The 18,093-nt window shown below is 39.4% G+C and overlaps 1 protein-coding gene across 5 annotated transcripts in view; it reads right to left on the bottom strand.

Annotated features, from left to right (window-relative positions):
- Positions 1 to 1,261: 1,261 nt before the first annotated feature.
- The window catches only part of LOC122573583 (LIM/homeobox protein Lhx9), a 410,158-nt gene continuing 393,326 nt past the window's right edge, over positions 1,262 to 18,093 (bottom strand). For all 5 annotated transcript variants that reach the window (XM_043740153.1, XM_043740150.1, XM_043740152.1 and 2 more), the window contains 2 exons: positions 7,510 to 7,653; positions 1,262 to 5,906 (listed from right to left, as the gene is read on the bottom strand). In XM_043740153.1, the coding sequence (XP_043596088.1) occupies positions 5,747 to 5,906; positions 7,510 to 7,653 (304 nt within the window). In that variant the 3' untranslated portion in view covers positions 1,262 to 5,746. The remainder of the gene's footprint in view (positions 5,907 to 7,509; positions 7,654 to 18,093) is intronic.

Below are 18,093 nucleotides of genomic sequence, written 5' to 3' on the forward strand. Positions count from 1 at the left end.
GTAATGTTAAAGTCTGCCACAGATGTCGCACTAGTAGTTTCCTGAAATCGATTGCTTCTTGATCTTTCAACAAATCATTTCCCGTCAATAACATTATTTCACCATTTATTCAGCGATTAATCACATACTTGCAAACTTTCCAATTATCGGGAAATCAATTAATAAAACTTTACGCAAACCTATTAATCTTAATACGGGGACAAAGATACCTGTATAGCTTTTTCTTTTTTATCAAAATACCTTGCGCTCAATTGCGTAGCATTACCGTTCTAAAATTCGGCATTCGACAGCCAATGTTCAGCAGGATTGCTATTCATAAATGTTTATTACATCTATTCATGTCCTTTTTGAAAATATCGTTGATGGATGAGTAGTAGATAACGCGTAGACGAATAATAATAATTGATTATCGAACAATTCGATCATTTACTCGATGACTGTAGCAACTACATCGTAGTCGAATATTTCAAAGTAACTCTAGTTGTAGATATACGGAACCATGAAAGAAATAAAATCTATAGATTCTAAAATAACTGATGAATATTTAAAATATTTTCAGAGCAAATAAATCTATCGACCGGAGAAGACCAGTCAACTTGTCACTGAAACTGCAACTTTCTCAGTTACGATAATATCTTCAATTAAAAATCCGCTACTTGTTTACGTAATCGCTGTTAAAAACAAATTATTTTACACTTATGTTTGCAAGAACTAAAACCGACTTAACTAAAGTTGATCTGTCTTTGATAAAGTTCCTGGTTAATAACGGCTCGATTAATTAATAAAAATTCCAATGATTTTGATAGATATTTCACTGGCTCTTTTCGTCCGACCTTGAAACGTCCTTGATCCTTTCTCTCCCAAGAAATAAAAGAAATTGCCATCGCGTCCTTTCCTCAATGGCAAAACAACTTCCCGCCACGGGGAGAGAGAAACTTTTTCCCCGTCTCCCGAAAACGCGGCCAATAAGTTTCCGAAGGTGGAGGCATGAAAAGTTTGGAAAGCTCGCTCATTAATCTCGCCACGCTGGGTACGATATCTCGTGAGATTCAATTTCTTAAATTGGACAGTAACGTTCGCTTACCTCGAGGTCGTTTTGGGCTTCCTCGTCTGCGTCTGTTCGCGGTAGACTGCCAAGGAAATGATCGTGTAAGTATACTGCGGAAGAACTGGGACGGATGTGATATTTCTCGTATATACACACATCAAGAATCGAACGTATGACCAAGCATATATATGTGACTCACATGAACGAACGACGTTCTAAAAACTTGTGATTTTTATTTAATTAATAAACGTGTTTTGTATGTGTCTGTGTGTCGTGTGTATTTTTTTCATTTTTTTTTTTTTTGTATTTTACAAGAGGCCGCGAGAAATCATTCAGAGATGTCGTCGGGTCCCGAATAAGAAGATCGAGATAAATCAAATAACAAAATTAACTAAACGCGAAAAGATCGTGATCTGATCCAACCGCGTGTACGCACAATCGAGGACAACGTTCTTCGACGTACCACCACCAATGGATGCGATCTACGCGTACAATCTTTCCAGTTTTCTTCGGTTATTTCGCAATATTGGAAACCACCATCACCTTGTGGTTCGAGTCGAGACGAGCGGATAGATCTTAAAATTAAGATTTCGAAGCGAGTATGAGGAATCGTAATTTCACGTCGCTTTAAACGAAGATAGATAAAAAGAAAAACTAACCGAAATCTTCATTAACGATACAAAGGAAATAAAGCAAAATAATCAGTTTCACGCGAGAATAAAACCGACGAAAATGATCATCTAGCTCGAACACTATCATCAAGCGAGTCAAACGTTCGATCGTACAATGTGGCGGATGATCGAAATCCTGCATCCACTAGTGATGGCCGTCGAAGCATCGTACCCGCGATCGTCCATCGTAGGACGCGCGGTGCCCCGTCGCCGCATTTAATAGTAAATACATAACCATTTATATCACACAAACTTTTAACAATATACAAAATGTACCCTATGTACAAGATTAAATTACACGATCCGTCAGCAAACAACTCCTTCGTCCGATCGAGCTTCTTCCATTCGAGAGCATGAAGTTTTCGTTTTCTCGCACGATCGCGTCGTGGATCGAAGGAATCGGAGAACACGCGCGCTATATTCGAAGAGAAATCGACGCGAAATCAGCAAGGGAACGAACGCGCTCTCCCTTGGATCCCTTTCGTCGAGCACCATTGCGGCGATCGAGCGTTGAAAACATCGTCATCCGCTTTTTTTTTAATTTTTCGTCCTCTCCTTTTACTTTTTTTTTCATTCCGTTAACTCTTTAACTCTATCATTCTCGTCTCGAATCCTCGTAAGCGCGAGGCGGCGTTCTGAGAGACGAAAGTTTCGCTAAGAACGAGACGGGTAAACGAGTAACGATCAGTTGCACGGCACGGAGGCGGTCGTTCGGTCGCTTTATAGAAATTTCGGACATGGCACTTGTCGATCGATTTTAAAATAACGCGGCAAACATACAGTGGCTCGTATTGATATTCGAATACGTGGTATGCGAAACATTATTGTTTATAATTAACTAGTTGACTTGCTTTTAATATATTAGAATAAATACTGTAGTTGAATAGTGAAATATTGTAGTTGATAGAAACATTTTATCTAATATACGTAGCTTTCCTAAATAAGAAATGCTAAGGTAAATAATTCTCAAATTTTATGAAATATCCGATTACTAATGCGAGTCATTGTATATGAAAAACGACGGAAAAAACAGGGAAAAGGATATTTTCTATTTATTATAAACAAAACTTATTACTTTGAATAAATCTCGAAGAGGAAGTCGTATATCATCATCAGAGAATCACTGATGGTTTGTCAATGATTTTTCTTTTCTCTATTAGCTAGTATGCTATTTACGTCTATACAATGTATGAATTTTTTCATAATGTTCGTTAGAATTCGTTCGATATATTTTTGCAATGATCTCGACGATCGTTCGTCAAACGAAGAATTCTAGAGTACATATCTCGGGGATGAGAAATCGACAAGAAAATGTAGACCGCCATAAAGCGAACCGAACCAGCCGTTTCCGCGTGATTTACACCCAAAACATGTGTCTTTAGTTTCGCATTGAGCTTCGAACGTGCCCGAACCTGTGTCGTTTCCGGTTTCCCTGCCGGTTCGTCGACTTCGACGACGGAACAGCGTGTCTTGATGGAAAAAGGAAACAATTTGTACAACTTGTAACAGGGGAATTCGACACGGAAACCGACGACAAGCTCGGGCGATAGTAGATATATCGTAACGTGTTCACGATTATACATTTACGTAAATGTTTATTACGGATGTCGAAACCCTGCCACTTAGAAAAAGTATTGTTACACGCTTCAATCCTTCGCCATGAGCATCCTTGGGCAGCGGTGCTCGCGCTCTCATCATCCGACAGTGTATCAACTCTGTTTCCTGTCTACAAGAATTTTCTTTATTGTGCAGCTTGCGCGTCAACTTTTTAATAAACAGAAAATATCGACAAAACACTTTGCTTTGATTCAGGACGATGAGTTTCTCTCTGCAGGAATTTTCTTTATCGTGCATCCTACGTATCAATTTTTTTGATAAACAAAATATATCGATCACATTGCTTTGATGCTAAACGAAAAATTTCGTAGATACTATTGATGTTTTGGAATTTTTTAAATTGAATATAATTGTATTTCCGTTCGTTATTGGAGAATATTAAATGAAAAAGTTCTTCATCTTCGTGGGTAGAATATTACAATACCAAATGGCGCTAATAACAAACTGCGAATGCGATGTTTGATGAATACAATTTTTTGTTCGATGAAAATTGCGTAACGTTTCATGAATCGTGCACATACAGACTACATTTCGCAAAAGGAAAAGAATCAATCCAACCACGAGGGCATTGGCAAGGAAAATTCGAATAATAATTTCGCTCGTTCGACAGTTTCACCTCGATGTGGCCTTTTATTTCACCGTGGGAGAGACTCGATTAACGCGAGAACAAGGAACGCTTAATGAGATTACAGGGTGAGGCCACGCTTCAAGGACGGAGATGGGGCGACATTGAAAGAAAAATAATTTCGTAAGGTCCGGAACCTGACAATTTCAATCGTCGAATTATCTAGATCGATGAGATCTTCCGACATACGCGATTTTAGATCTCGAGGTTCCCGCTTCAGGTTCTGACTGCTTTAGAAGTTCTATTCGAAGAGAAGAATACGTAAAGCCACGTGTTTGAAAGCTTCGATCGGTTGAACCTTTGCGAATGGAGAAACTGTTTTTTACGTCGTTATTAATATTTTTCCCTCAGGAATAAAGCAACGCCAATAGGTCATAGATTAATAATCGTTGCAACGTTAATAAAACGAACAACCTGCCGAAGATTAAAATAATATTATCTTGGGACTAAAACGATGGAAGGGGTGATTTACAGCGACCACGAGACATGTAATGTTTACAAAGGCTAACCAAACGAAATCGATTACAAAATATCGCGAATAAACAACCGTAAATAAAGGAAGAGAGCACCAAGCGCGGATGCAAACACGTTACAGAGGAAACGCAGCGAAACGCAAGCGCGAAAGTGATTGTCGATTGGCTGACGTGAGATTAACAGGATTACCGATTCGATTAAACAGTGACGAGTACCAAAGAATCGACTGGAGCCGAAGAGAACTTGCGTTACACTGCTGTCGGTGACGATACACGCGTCCGTGCACCGCGGGACGCTTCGATTATTCTCGATTCTCCGTGATTGAGCAAAGATTATCGATTAAAGGGGGGAGACCAGTTGAGAGGATACGTTCAGCGTTCTCGCACGTGGCCGTACGCGCAATTTACCGAGCAATCCAACGAGACATGTGCACGCTATTGCTCGAAGTTCGTCTGGATCGCCCTCAAAGTGGCGATCGAGAGGATCGTTGGCGCACAAACAATTATCACGTGACGAAAGACCGAATCGAAGATACGTTCGATCGGTCGGAGCACGTCGAAAGACGAAAAAGAAACATTGTTCTCTCCATTCTTTATGGAGTACTTGCTAGCGACATATAGTTCGGTCACAAGCAGAACGAGAATTTCGTATTGCAGGCAGGTTCCTCGTCCACCAGGATAGTTCTTTGTTTCCTCTTGCACTCGTACACAGAACTCGCGTCGTCCACAGGACAAGATACAGTCTATCACTTGTTTCCTCTATCTCCGTGGGAGGAGACCGCTCGCGAATCGGCTAATAAAAGCTACGAGGAGTTCACGATTCGAACGTCGCTACAACTTTTCTTTCAGATGACAGATCGTAAGAACTCTATGTGGTACTCCATTCTTCCTTTCTTCCATCTTCGAATCGACGACGATGATGGAGCTGAGAGAGGAAGAAGACTAGCGGCGGCGCTCGAAACCAGGGCGAGGATTCGTTAAGCCAGGAAACGGGCCTGACACCTCGATAAAGTTAATCAACGAGGGTAGTTGTTCAATCACAGGTGTCCTGTGCCCACGGAGACCAGTCCTGATAGGTGGACGCCTGCAGGTGTGTTTGCTGTACCGCCAGTCCAGGATGTACGAGTGCCATCTGATGATGATGGTGATGGTGGTGGTGATGATGGTGGTACTGCTGATGACCCGGCGGAGGCGGCGAATAGGGATCCCCTCCGACAGCGACGTCCACGACATCGACCTGCGATGGTACGACGACGGGCGTCGGCTGCGGAGAGGCTTGTACCTTCTTCGGGCGACCGACCGGGTTGCCACCTCATTCGCGGCTTCTTCGAGGCCGACCAACCTTACCTTTTCTTACCGGTGCGCCGCCGTTCCCGGCCGCCGCTGCAGCGGCGGCGGCCGCAACGCTCGACGATTTCACGATTTTATGCCAGTCCGTTTCGCAGACCGGTGACCCGGACAATAGATAGTACCTGTGTAAGAAAAAAGATTCTTATTAATCTTTGCCGTTATTTGTATTATTTATGTAGGTTCTTAGATTTAATCTTAACATTACACATCTACCTAAGTATGACCTGTAACATGCTAAAGCGAATATAAATGATATATATATAGATGATGTAACTGACCCTCTCACAACGTGGCATGAGGTATATTTAAAGATGGGTATGTCGGTAAATATGGTATCATAAATTCTGCATCTTAAAGATCATACATAATGTAATTATCAATAATTCTTGTAAAGTACTGAATGTATGGGAAAACAGAATGAAACATTATCTTTTTGATTAATTTTTAAATTTATTATTATTTATATCATCTTCTTGTACTCATGAAAGTAAGTAATTTGTTTTTGAGTACTGAATATTAATCGTGTGCTTATATGATGAGATTAAGAAATTGATAAACAGCGGGGTTAATCGTTTTGATTAATTAAATTTAAGATTACATCAGTATAGATGCATTATTGGTTACGAGAATAAGAAAAAACATCCAAATTAGGAACAACCATTGAAAGTAGCTTATCGAATATGAATCAATTATTGAAATAAAATATCAAACATCGCTGGAGCCACAAAACAGTAAGGACATTAACACTTCACGAAAATCGTGATACTATAGAAACATGGACGTGAAACAATTGTTTCATACGAACAAAAACCGTGGTTCGAAACGAATGTCTGGCAATCAAGCAGAGCACGACGTGCGCACAGAGTATCCACGAAATCGATGCTCATAAACAAGATTGCTTCATTACTGGCCTGCAATAATTGTGTCCCTCCTCCTTTATTACAAAATCCCCGGTTGCGATCCCCACCAATTAACCGACAGTCCCGTGTGACACGCCTCTTTTCCAACCCTTTAATTGCCGCGTTTCCTCTTCGAGTCGTATCTATGTTCCCTAGCAAAATTCGCGGCCAAATCCTAACCCTTCAACCGATTCCTCTTGATATCACTTTGAATCCACGATCAATACCATCCTATCTTCAAATCCAGTCTTTAAAAATTCAGACACTTATGTTATTAATGTTTCAACATTTTATATAATAGCGAATTTGTAAAGCAAATGTTCTAGTTCGATCGCGATTGTATTTAATTCCAACCCCTTGATACACGTTTCTTAATACATATTTCTTTAAATCTACTATATGATCGATTCTATTTTATACCGAAATTTATACTTCAAAACAATTAAACAGTGGATGTTTATGCAAATTGGTATTTTCAAAGAAGTGGGACTTACTAGTGACTATAGTGACCCATATTGATATTTTATATTATATTCTTGTTATTATTATTATATTTTATATTATTATCGTACATTATAGGTACATTTTCACCTGTACATTTTTCGTAAATGCGTAAACATCCGCAATCTAACAAAAATGTTAATTTGTCTATTAACAGCATTCATAAAACGAGTTTATTCATTTCGATCGTAATTTTGTCAAATCCTAACTTCATGATTCACTTCCACCTATAAACGTGACAGCCAAAACTAAATACTTCGGGACTATCAATGCTTTATCGTGTCAATAACATTTACAAAGTTCGTTAATTAGTTCATAATCTTACCTATCGCCGGAAACAAGTTGATTTCCACATTTGTTGCAGGTGAAACATTTCTGGTGAAACACTGATCCACCCGCCCTCATTACCAGCTCGGTGGCAGGTATCGCGTTGCCACAGCCTGCGCAAGCACCACTGCTTCCAAACATCCTGAAACAATCGTGAACAATATCGATTAATCGACAATCTTGATTACTTACACATTAGATTAATCCGCAAGTCTAATTATTATTCCATATCTACGGTATTATAAAGTTTGAAGAAGTTGGAGCATGTGTAGAACAATGATAAATTACATTCTCCCAAATAAAACATTTGTTTTATGTGTAGTCTATATAGCACGTTACTTTAAATCGTCTATTATTCTAATACATTTTCGTATCATTAATAATAATAAATAAAATATTTGTATTTAATAATATCGCGTTTGTTACTTGTATATATTATATATTTCACTATCTGAATTAATTCGACTTTGATTTATGGTTGAAGAGGATGATAACGAACGATTGATAAGAAGGAGTTTGTAAAAAGAGGCAGTGGGTTTTAGGAATGATATTGTATAAGTAAGGCTTAGGTCGATCAGGGAAGGAATGGATAAAGCGAAACGAGGCGCCGATAATTACGAGATTTCTCTTTGTTTCGCGAAAACGAATATTTCTACGTTCATTAATGTTTCATTGGGTTATACGCGTAGCTGGATACACTAACGAGTCCACATTTATGCCAGCTACGCATTATGAATTCAATGATGTTGACTGAAAACTGGTAATTCACAAAAACATAAGTACCCATATATGTATATGTCGGGTGTTGAATATATGTATATTCTACGTATTATCGTGGCATTAACAAAGTGATTTTCCCTCGAAGTCGAATAAATAGATTCCAATGGTGTCCGGACTCGTTACGACGCATTACCAGTTAAGTTAGTAAAAAATTTCTCCGAAATGAAATTAATCTAATTAACCTGCTATTTCCTTCACTTTTTCTTCATTAAAAATCCGATCTTTTTAGTGCCAATACATAGGAATTTATAGTGAGCTAGTCGAGGTATAGAATATAAAAATCCTATGTCAGACAAGCAGAATTTTAGTTTAAACCTCGGAATTAGCATGAGGGAAAGTAGGTTTTAATGGTTTTTTCTTCCCTTCCTTTTCTTTTTCTGTTCTTCTCTTACTCTTCTATCCTTTTGCACTCCATCCTCTCCATTGTTTCCTTCCCTTTATTTTCCAACTTCTCTTTTCCTTTCCTTTCCTTCCTTCCTTTTAATATAAAACCACTTTTATTATGTAATCCATTGTTACCATTACAGGATAGTTGCACAATCATTGTCAATATTTTCCTTTCCTGTCCCATTACTGTAACATTACTCTTGTAATATTAAATATTATAAAAACTCTTGCATTCTAAAATAAACTTGTAACAAGCAGAATAACATCGAAGCCGCCTCGCCTACGTAGAACATAATATCAACCTCAACATCATCAACCGTTCTTCCCCAGGAAAGATTTTAAAACCCAACGCAGCTTCATCGCTTGAACTCGTCGCGAATCTCTGAAACATGTTCGTTGCCGAGGTTCCTGGAGGTACGCCATTAGTCCGAATATACAAATTTATCATTGGGTAGAGGGGTGGTGGCGGCGGGTATCCCCTGGAAAATCCTGGCGGTCGGATGAAGCGAGAAAGGCGACCAATTACGGTCGCGGCCGAGGGCTCAGAGGATGACATTCTCCGGCTCCGGTTTGAACGCGATAGACACGAGGCGTTTCCAATTAAACCTCGCGCCAGTCTCATCGCGCAAACACTTTCTAACTAAATGAGGTTAGGCCGGCAACAGAGGGACCGTGTAGAATCCTATATTCAACCCGCCGCGTTTCCCTTTCTTTTCTCCCTTATTATGCGTCGTCCCACTGATGTTCCAGCTGCTTTAAATGACACAGAGAGAAAGAGGAAGAGAGGTTGAAATAGACGAAGAAGGAAGGGAGAAGGGAGAGAGAGACCGATTATAATAAGGCGTCGCATATATAATTGTCGCGGCGTCTTCGTTCGCGCGAAATCTGTCCTCCTCTCCTTTTCTAAATACGTTTCAAACTGTTCTAGTTGCGAGAAGAAGAAAAAACGAAAAGAGAAAATAATATAGAAAAGAATAACGAAGAACAGCGAAATAGAGTGAGAAGTCGGAAATATGCGTCGCTGCGAATTTCGCAGCTTTCAGAAGCCGCTAGCTCAATGAGCGTTATGTACCCACCCTTTTGATCCCTTCAAAACAAGCACGCCTTCTTTCAGGCTAAACGTCGTCGTTAGTCGTGCTAGCTACACCAACAAGCGAGTTAATAAACCCTTTTTCTCTCACTTCGTCCCTGTACCTGTGTATTTCTTTCTCTCTCTCTCTCTTTCTCTCACACACACTGATCTTGTTCGCAATTAATACGTCATATAATGGATCGTAACGGGGAACTAGAGATGGTGTTAGTTGTTAGAAAGGGAGTCTAAAGAATTTACGACAAGAAGTCCTGTCGTCATAGAAATCGTCACTTTTGTTGGCTGTTGGCAGTCTTATTGTGTAGAGCGATTACCAAAGTTGCCTGATGGAAATTTTCTATTGTAATGTAAGAGTTTGATTCTTAGAAAAATACGATCGAAAATAAATTGGACATAATTGAAACAACATAACAAGGTTAACAATGTACTTTTAAAAGTTCATCATTTAGATATATTTCCATATTGCATGAAAGACAAAAGAAAATCTAACGGTAATATTTATCCACATATTCGGGGGTGTATGTGTATTATATTTATATTGTTAAATTTTATACATGTATATACTGTATCATACTGTTAAATATAATTCCATTTAGTAAAATTATAATATTTTCTCTTACGTTTTAGCTGTTAAATCAAATTATAGCACAAGAGATATATATTTTTCATATTACAATTGAAAAAGTTCAGTGAAATAAAATGACCAATTCATAGACAGAAGACAGCGAAAAGATAAAGATTCGAGAGCAACGATGTATAATTTCAAAATAACAAATCCTCGTCCTTCTTCATCATCACACTACCCCTTTATCACTCTGTTCTCCATTAACGAATTACAATGATCAGAGAGGAAAGTCAGAATTCAGATTCGCGCTAGAATACGAGTATTCCAAAGGGCAGAAGGATTAACGAAACTGGAGAGACACTTAGAAATTTCATCCGTCGCAATCGTCTCGGTCCAGCTTTTGTCAATTTTACAGGAAAGTACATCGTGAACGTTTCCTTCGGCGATCTGGTCGAGCGTAAACGGGCAAACGTCCGCGCCTCGAATTCCTGAAAGGTCCGCCATGACTCCGGTAAAGCGAAGAAATAAATAAAGCCCTCGGTGCTTCGTGCTATCTCGAGATACCGAATAATCGGCTTTATAAAATGTACCGCGTTGCGTGACTAAAGCTTTATAGGTCCCTATAATCTTTAAATGCGCGCAGCATGTCGCGTCAACGCGTGGACGTTTCCCTCGTCGTGTACAATTCGCGACAACCCCTTTAGGTTCTGTGTATCATTAAAATTCCACGCTTTATAATCGCGAGGTCCTTTCTCGAAGCGGTTATTAATACAGGCTACGGAGCAATTAAAATAATCAATGTTAATATATTTGGGTTAAGTGGGTGCGGCTTGATGAAGTACCTATACGATATATAGTGCGTTACAGAAAAATTGGCGATATTTAATGATTACACGGAAAAAATGTGATAATTAGATCGTAGATATTTATGCATTAAGAAAATTTAAGGTAAAAATCTTTTCGTATTTTATACAAACTTGAAATATGTTTTAACGTCAGATAAATGCAATTGATATGGAAATATCCGAAAGATGCAGCAGGGTTGAAAGATGCTAGAGATGTTCGCTAAATTTCTGTTTGGTAAGTTTCTCTCTGGGTGAAATGTCGAATTTTTTTTATCGGGGTTAGGCTACGTACGCGCGCGTATATCTGGTTTGATAAAAAATAAAAACGACACGCTGCCAGCGGTCAACAATGGAAAATATATTATCGAGGCGTCAGTGAATATTTTTTTCTAAGCGCGCGTTCTTTCGCACCCGCGTTGGTTGCGATGGAAATTCCCATTAATTCACCGGGCGAACTTCGATATTTCACCCAGCTCGATCGGACAGCGTCGAGCGTTTTTCGTCGGTTCGTTTCAATTTGCTCCCTTCTCGTCCCTTTTACATCTTCCTTTATCTGTTTCTTTTCTTTTTTCCTTTATTTTACTTTTTATCTCCCCTTTTCGCGTTCTTTTTCTTCGTATATGTATAGGTACTAGGTGTTTAAAAAAAGTGAACGATATTTATACATGCATATGATCCTGAACAATAAAGGAAATTCCATTTCCAATAATATGATAATTATTTAACTATAATTAAGTGTTTAAGTACTTTCAGGATTTCTATGTAAGTGTATGTAATATAGGTACTTGTATTAAATGCGTTAATGAAATTTCAAAATGTTTCATATATTATAATACATATATTGATAAAAGACGCTTACAAGCGTTCGAATACTTCCATGAGTTTATGTATATATACCGTCGTATCGTCGATAGTATAATAACGTAATGTCGTCATCTATCGACGTTATCGAGGATGCAGAGTTTCCGGATTAACAGGTCTGCCCACAAACTGGTTACTCGCGGTGTACGGAGCTTTTCACCCCAACCTTTCTATATTCTCTTCACTCTCTCTCTTAACTTTAACTCGCGATATTCGCCAGATTAGTTAAAATGTATTCGCCAGGGGTAGATTAATATCCATCCATTAGCATTACGCCGTGCTATCTCGGCCAATTTCCTGGAATGTTTCGTGTCAGGTGTTCGATTATGGGACGACGATCTTCAACATTTCAGCCTCTACTCTCCCTTGACATTGCGGATCTTCAAACCGCGGACGCATCAATACCGCGGCCTTATATCTTCGTTAATGGTGGTTAATGTTTGCCAGCCATACACTGGTGCCTCGTAAAGTCCACTGTTTATACCGCAATTAGCCGTGTAACGATACGTGGCCACATCGAATCGAGCATAACGCGATGCCTCTCCTTCGATCCTCGGGAATTTCGAAGCGGAAATTTCAAAGCTTTAAATCCGATGAAGGATCGACGAATAGACGAAATCATTCGATTTTCTGCTTGGTTATGTATAGAGGCGGAATTTGATCGATGATGAAAGCAATCGTCTATAGGGTATAGTGATTTTAGTTTAGCAAGTTACATGGTGGATAAAGGCCCCTTTTTGATGGTAGAATTGATAGGAAAAGTTGACTGTAACAGGTCTCGACTTTTGTTGCTTTTGTATATTGAGGTCAACATTTTTCTAAAAATCATCTTTATATATATGTATATTTGTTTTTTCGTTGCTAGGATTCAGTTTTTATTTATTGGAATTCTTCGTTGTTCCGAAGTTATAGTGCTTTTTAAATTATACGAATTTTTTTCCAACGTTCTTACAAACTTTCTTTATTACTGGAACTTTTTTTATTTTGCTATTTTATCGTGTTATATCTTTACTTTTTTATTTCTCTTTTATTGCTTTTGCATTGCTCTTTTATAACTGAAATACTCTCCTTTTTTCGGAGTGCTGCGTTAGAAATCCTCTTACAAGATTCCTTTTCGCGAATGTGGAAATTTTTCAAGTTCCATTTTGATTACGATAAATAATAGAATATTTGAAGTAATAGTGTTCTAACGTTATTGATTCGAAATACCTACGAAATAAGTTGCAGCTAAATGTAAAAATTTCAAGTCTCAATATTACTAAGAATATTTGATAAAAAGAGCGAAAGTTCGGTGAATAGCATACAAAGCATTTTCAGCTTGGATTCTAAACTTATCGATAAAAGTAAAATATCGTGCTTCAATTTAGAATCTCATTGTATCGTAACGTCTTCCACGCTACTCTGTAATCACTAATCACTTAACCAGTGTGAAACAAATCGTCGAACAATAGAACCTCTCATCATTTACTATAAATCCTATAATTACTTAATACTCCGGGTTTCCATATTCCCGCTGAGTGAGAGAATTACGTTGATCGAGCAATAAAACCACGCAGACTCCCGTGTGTTTTTCCCGCGTACGAATCACATACAAGCGAGTCGACTCGATTCACCGGATTATTTATGCCAGGTATAACACACGGGGAAGTGAAAATGAGAAAGCGTGCAAGGAGAAAATGAAACAAAGTTCTTGCCGGTGTGCGCGCGTCACGGGAGTGGTTGTGCGTTTAATTGCATCGGATAGAGGCGGCGTTTTGCATACGTGATCCATTCGACGGGATCGATCGTCGGAAAAAAGAAAAAAAAACGAGAGGGAGAGAGAGAGAGGGATAGAAGAAAAAAATAGAGGACGAACGGAGGAAAGCGGGACGATACAAAAAGCTCGAAGCGACCAGATGCGGAAGAAGAAAACTCTTTCCATGCTCGATTTTGTCGCCGTGTGTTTTCTCATTAATTTACGATGGTTCTGGGAACGCGATACTTATAATCGTTCGTCGTTGAACCAGATACGTTGTTGAAACGAACTTTTTCCTACGGATCACGAGTGCAAAATGCCCATCGAGCAAATTTTCTCCGGAATGTGAAAGGCCTCCCACATTTATATTCCATGGTTATGTGTGAGTATTTGAATACATAGACGTCCACACGTATTACTATAGGAACACACATGCGTAGAATCGTTGGTTCGTTCCACCTTCACGAACACACGTACGCGCCCGATATTGTCCAGAACGACGAAAGGAATCGATCGAAACGAACTGAAATTACCTTGGTTCGTTCGATTTTCGATTCATTCGGCCGAGAGATCGATAACTCACCGGTTCGTTGCACCGACTCGTTCTTGCTGCTTGATTAATCAAGTACGCTAATAATTACGGTGATCTTTTGAACCGAAGGACCAAGTTGCCTCTCGAAGAGCCGCGAATTACTTAAATGAAAGTTTGATTAGTTTTTGATTTTGATTCCAGCGAGATCAAGGGGAATATATTGGCTATCTTGTAAATATATTTAAGTAGATCGATCTACGTTTGTCAGACACAGTAGAAACTTGACCGTGTTTCGAAAGACCGAAACTATAGTACGATTCATTTTACTCTTATTATTTTACGTTTAATGGTATAGTGGTTGTAGTGAAACTTTCGACTTTAACTTTTAATCTATGAGCTTCTAGGCAAGCCATAAACTTATTTTCCCTCTCTCTCTCTCTCTCTCTCTCTCTCTCTCTCTCTCTCTCTCGTGATATGATTATTTTTATCCTAACTTTACATCAAGCGTAAAGTAACATTGCTATCTCGGATCAGAAACGTCGTGACATCTTCTAAACGATAACAAACTTTTTTTATAAATGAATCGATAAAAAGTAACATAAAAGAAACTCTAACTTTATCCTCATTTTGTATTCCTTCAAACTGAGCTAGCGCCTATAATTACCAAGTCTATATGGAACGAATAAAAAGTATCATTAAAAAGAGTAAAGAAATAACTAATTCTATCTTCAGTTCATATTTCCGTAGAATTCAATGAAATTCTAATAATCATTCCGTGCGAAGCACAAGTAAAATCTCAAAAAATGGAAAGAAATATTTTAAATACAAACCAATTGCCCAAGCACAGGTACTTTCTGTAAAAGTCGTACAACGATAAAGAGTAGGAGGAGAACCCGAAGCAAATCCAGCCTCGATACGACGGAACGATATCGAGCCATTTTCCGTCTGTCGTGGTACGCGGAACACGTGGCTGTCCGGTGTTCACGGTGCTCGCGTTCGTTGGAGCGTAACGACTCGGACACAGTTACTGCACCTGTATGCACGTGCAACTTGCATACCGCGATACTTTGTCGGACATTCTTATATAGGGCATACACTAGCTACAGGATGGTTCACGAATCTGTGCTCGATTCCTCCTTCGAAACGATAATCCACGCCAGAAACGAAGCACAGATCAATTAGGAAACCTGTTGATTCTTTGCGTGGAAAATTCGATGAAGAGGAAGAATTAAAATATCGAAGGATGGCATCAAACGTAGCGAATTCGGCAATTTAGCCATGTATAGACGATGATCGCGAGCCGATCGACGTCGATGAAAGTTTCAGGCGCGTCTCCGCTCGATTCCCCATTTATGTTGCATCGCGAGGAAGCGTCGAATTCGCCGCGCCGGCCATCGTGCCGCGTCGATAAAATATCGGGGAATTTTAATCGGGCCCGGGTTCACCGTCGACGTTTAATCTCGTATCGGCCCGCCAGCCTGTAAACACTTTTGCTTTTCGTATATTGGATCACGTGAGCGCCACACAATGCGATGGGATACGGAGGTGTTCTGACTGGCGTCGAGGATGATCGACGTTTGCAACCTCATCTATAGAACGTAGACAGACAGTGGCCTGTAAAAGTCTTAGATCCGTAATTTTCAATCAGCGTGGCGCAAAAATTTTTTAAACAATACTTGACTATTTGGTCAACAACACTGACCTCTTTTCCCTTAGATCGTCAAATAAAAAAGGACAATAACCGTGCAGTGAATGTCTTGTCTTGAGTCAAACAAAATGTATCTTCTAACGTATCGCAGAATTTTAGCAATTAATTTATGTGCGCTATGAAATGAAAAATATGGAAAATTGTCAAAGACTTTTGTATAGTACAGTGGAACCTTTCATGGGACGTTGAAAGTGGAATCTACAGTATAAAGGAATATCTTCAATTCCTTAACCATTCCATACAGTAACTTCTATTCGAAGCAACAAATTTTAATCATTTTCCAACTTATCGGAAAAGTTTACCACTGAATTTTCATTGGCGTCGAAGAACCACCGTTAATCAAACATGACGAACTTCCATGATATTGCGAAGCACCCCAATTACCAAGTAAAAACCTGTGCCATAAAACGAATTTTATCTGTCCCAAAATTCCTCATCAATCATGTCTCACGATTCTAATAAGCATCCCTTCATGAAAACGCTGTTTAATTCGCGTATAATTTACCTCTGCTGGATCTCCTCATACCGAACAGCGGAGAGAAGGGAGGGAGAGCAAACGATGAGAAACAAGCAACTAACACAGCACCGACAAAAACAAATATAAAAGAAGAGAGGAAGAGGAAAGAGGATAGAGAAGAAAGAGCGCGAATAACGAGATAGAGGAAGCGAGCTCTTGCGAAGCGTAGGAGAAAATTGTCTGCAATTTCTGACAGCCTTCAAAATGGCGCGACGTACACACGCGCGCATATCGATGCGATATCGTCGGACGAGACCCGTGGAGCGCGAAAGGTTGCCACGACGGATCGGATTGGATTCGAGGTTTCTCGTTATTAATTTAATTACCGCCTGACAGTTCCATAATTAAATTGCTAATTTATCTGTCCAGGATCTGGCCGATCGCGCGCCAGCCAACCAGTCAGCTTGATGATTGCTCCCGGAATGACGTTTCAATTCTTTCTCCAATTTTCTTCCTCGTTTCCTTTTTTTACTCTTTTCCTTTCCTTTTTTATTAATTTTATTATTCCATACCTCTTCTATCTCGTTCTTTCTATCCTCTAGCAAACCTTGCTCGCTCTTTACTTTTTCACATTGTTTCGATCGTTTATATCGTGATTATATTTCCTTTAAGCATACACATAATACGTATGTGTTATATTCGTTTAACAACGAAGAAATAGAGATTTTTATCCAGGAATCAAGGAACCATGAGAATCACGATGATGAGGAGAAAGTATCCTAGCGAACTTTCCCACTTCGATTACGATGTTTCGATGATTTATACTCGTGTGTGGTGGCTCACGAGTGTTCGTTTTCTAGTTTGATGCGAAGCGTGATTTTCTTGTATAGGTTATGAGGAGTCGTCTAATAAGCTGTTTCTACTTTTGTCGGACTCGTCGGTCCAATCAACGACGAACGGTACATTCGACGACATAGAAATTAATTTACCGATTTCATCAACGATACTCGTATTATAAAATATGTTTTTCGATTAACCGTAAAACCCAAGTCCCGATGTCGAATAAATCTCTAATTAAATCCTTAATTTATTCTCAAATCTAATCCCGCAATCTTCAACGACGTTAATTAAATTCCTCTCGATCAAAAAGAAATCTGGGTAGAAGATATTAATATTCGAAATCAAAGCGATAGCTATTCCGAACACGTAACTGTTTCGAACTTTATTATGCTCTTATTACGCGGTTAGTCGCGCTTTCTTCGGATTCAATTGGCCAGATTAGTGAGCAGAGATCGCGCCTTGATCCTCGCCAAAAGGGATCTTTCGATCGACGCGGCGTACCGTGAAACTTATTATCGTTCGGCCATCGCATCGCCGCCGTGTCTCCATTGGACAAATACCCGCGCGCACACGTGGCTATTCCCCTAACGGGTCCAGCAATTTCCAAAGACCGTTATAACACCGCCGTAAGAATCGTCGATCGCCACATCGAAATGCAATTAATTATATCGAAAGGCGGTAAACGCGGCGCCACGGAATGCGACTTAATCACCAAAAGACCTCCCGGACTTCGAATCACTCTCCCTCATCTTTTCTCCTTTCTTTCTATTTAACGTCTCGTT

Source organism: Bombus pyrosoma, linkage group LG12, assembly GCF_014825855.1.
Source record: "Bombus pyrosoma isolate SC7728 linkage group LG12, ASM1482585v1, whole genome shotgun sequence".
NCBI lineage: Eukaryota > Metazoa > Arthropoda > Insecta > Hymenoptera > Apidae > Bombus > Bombus pyrosoma.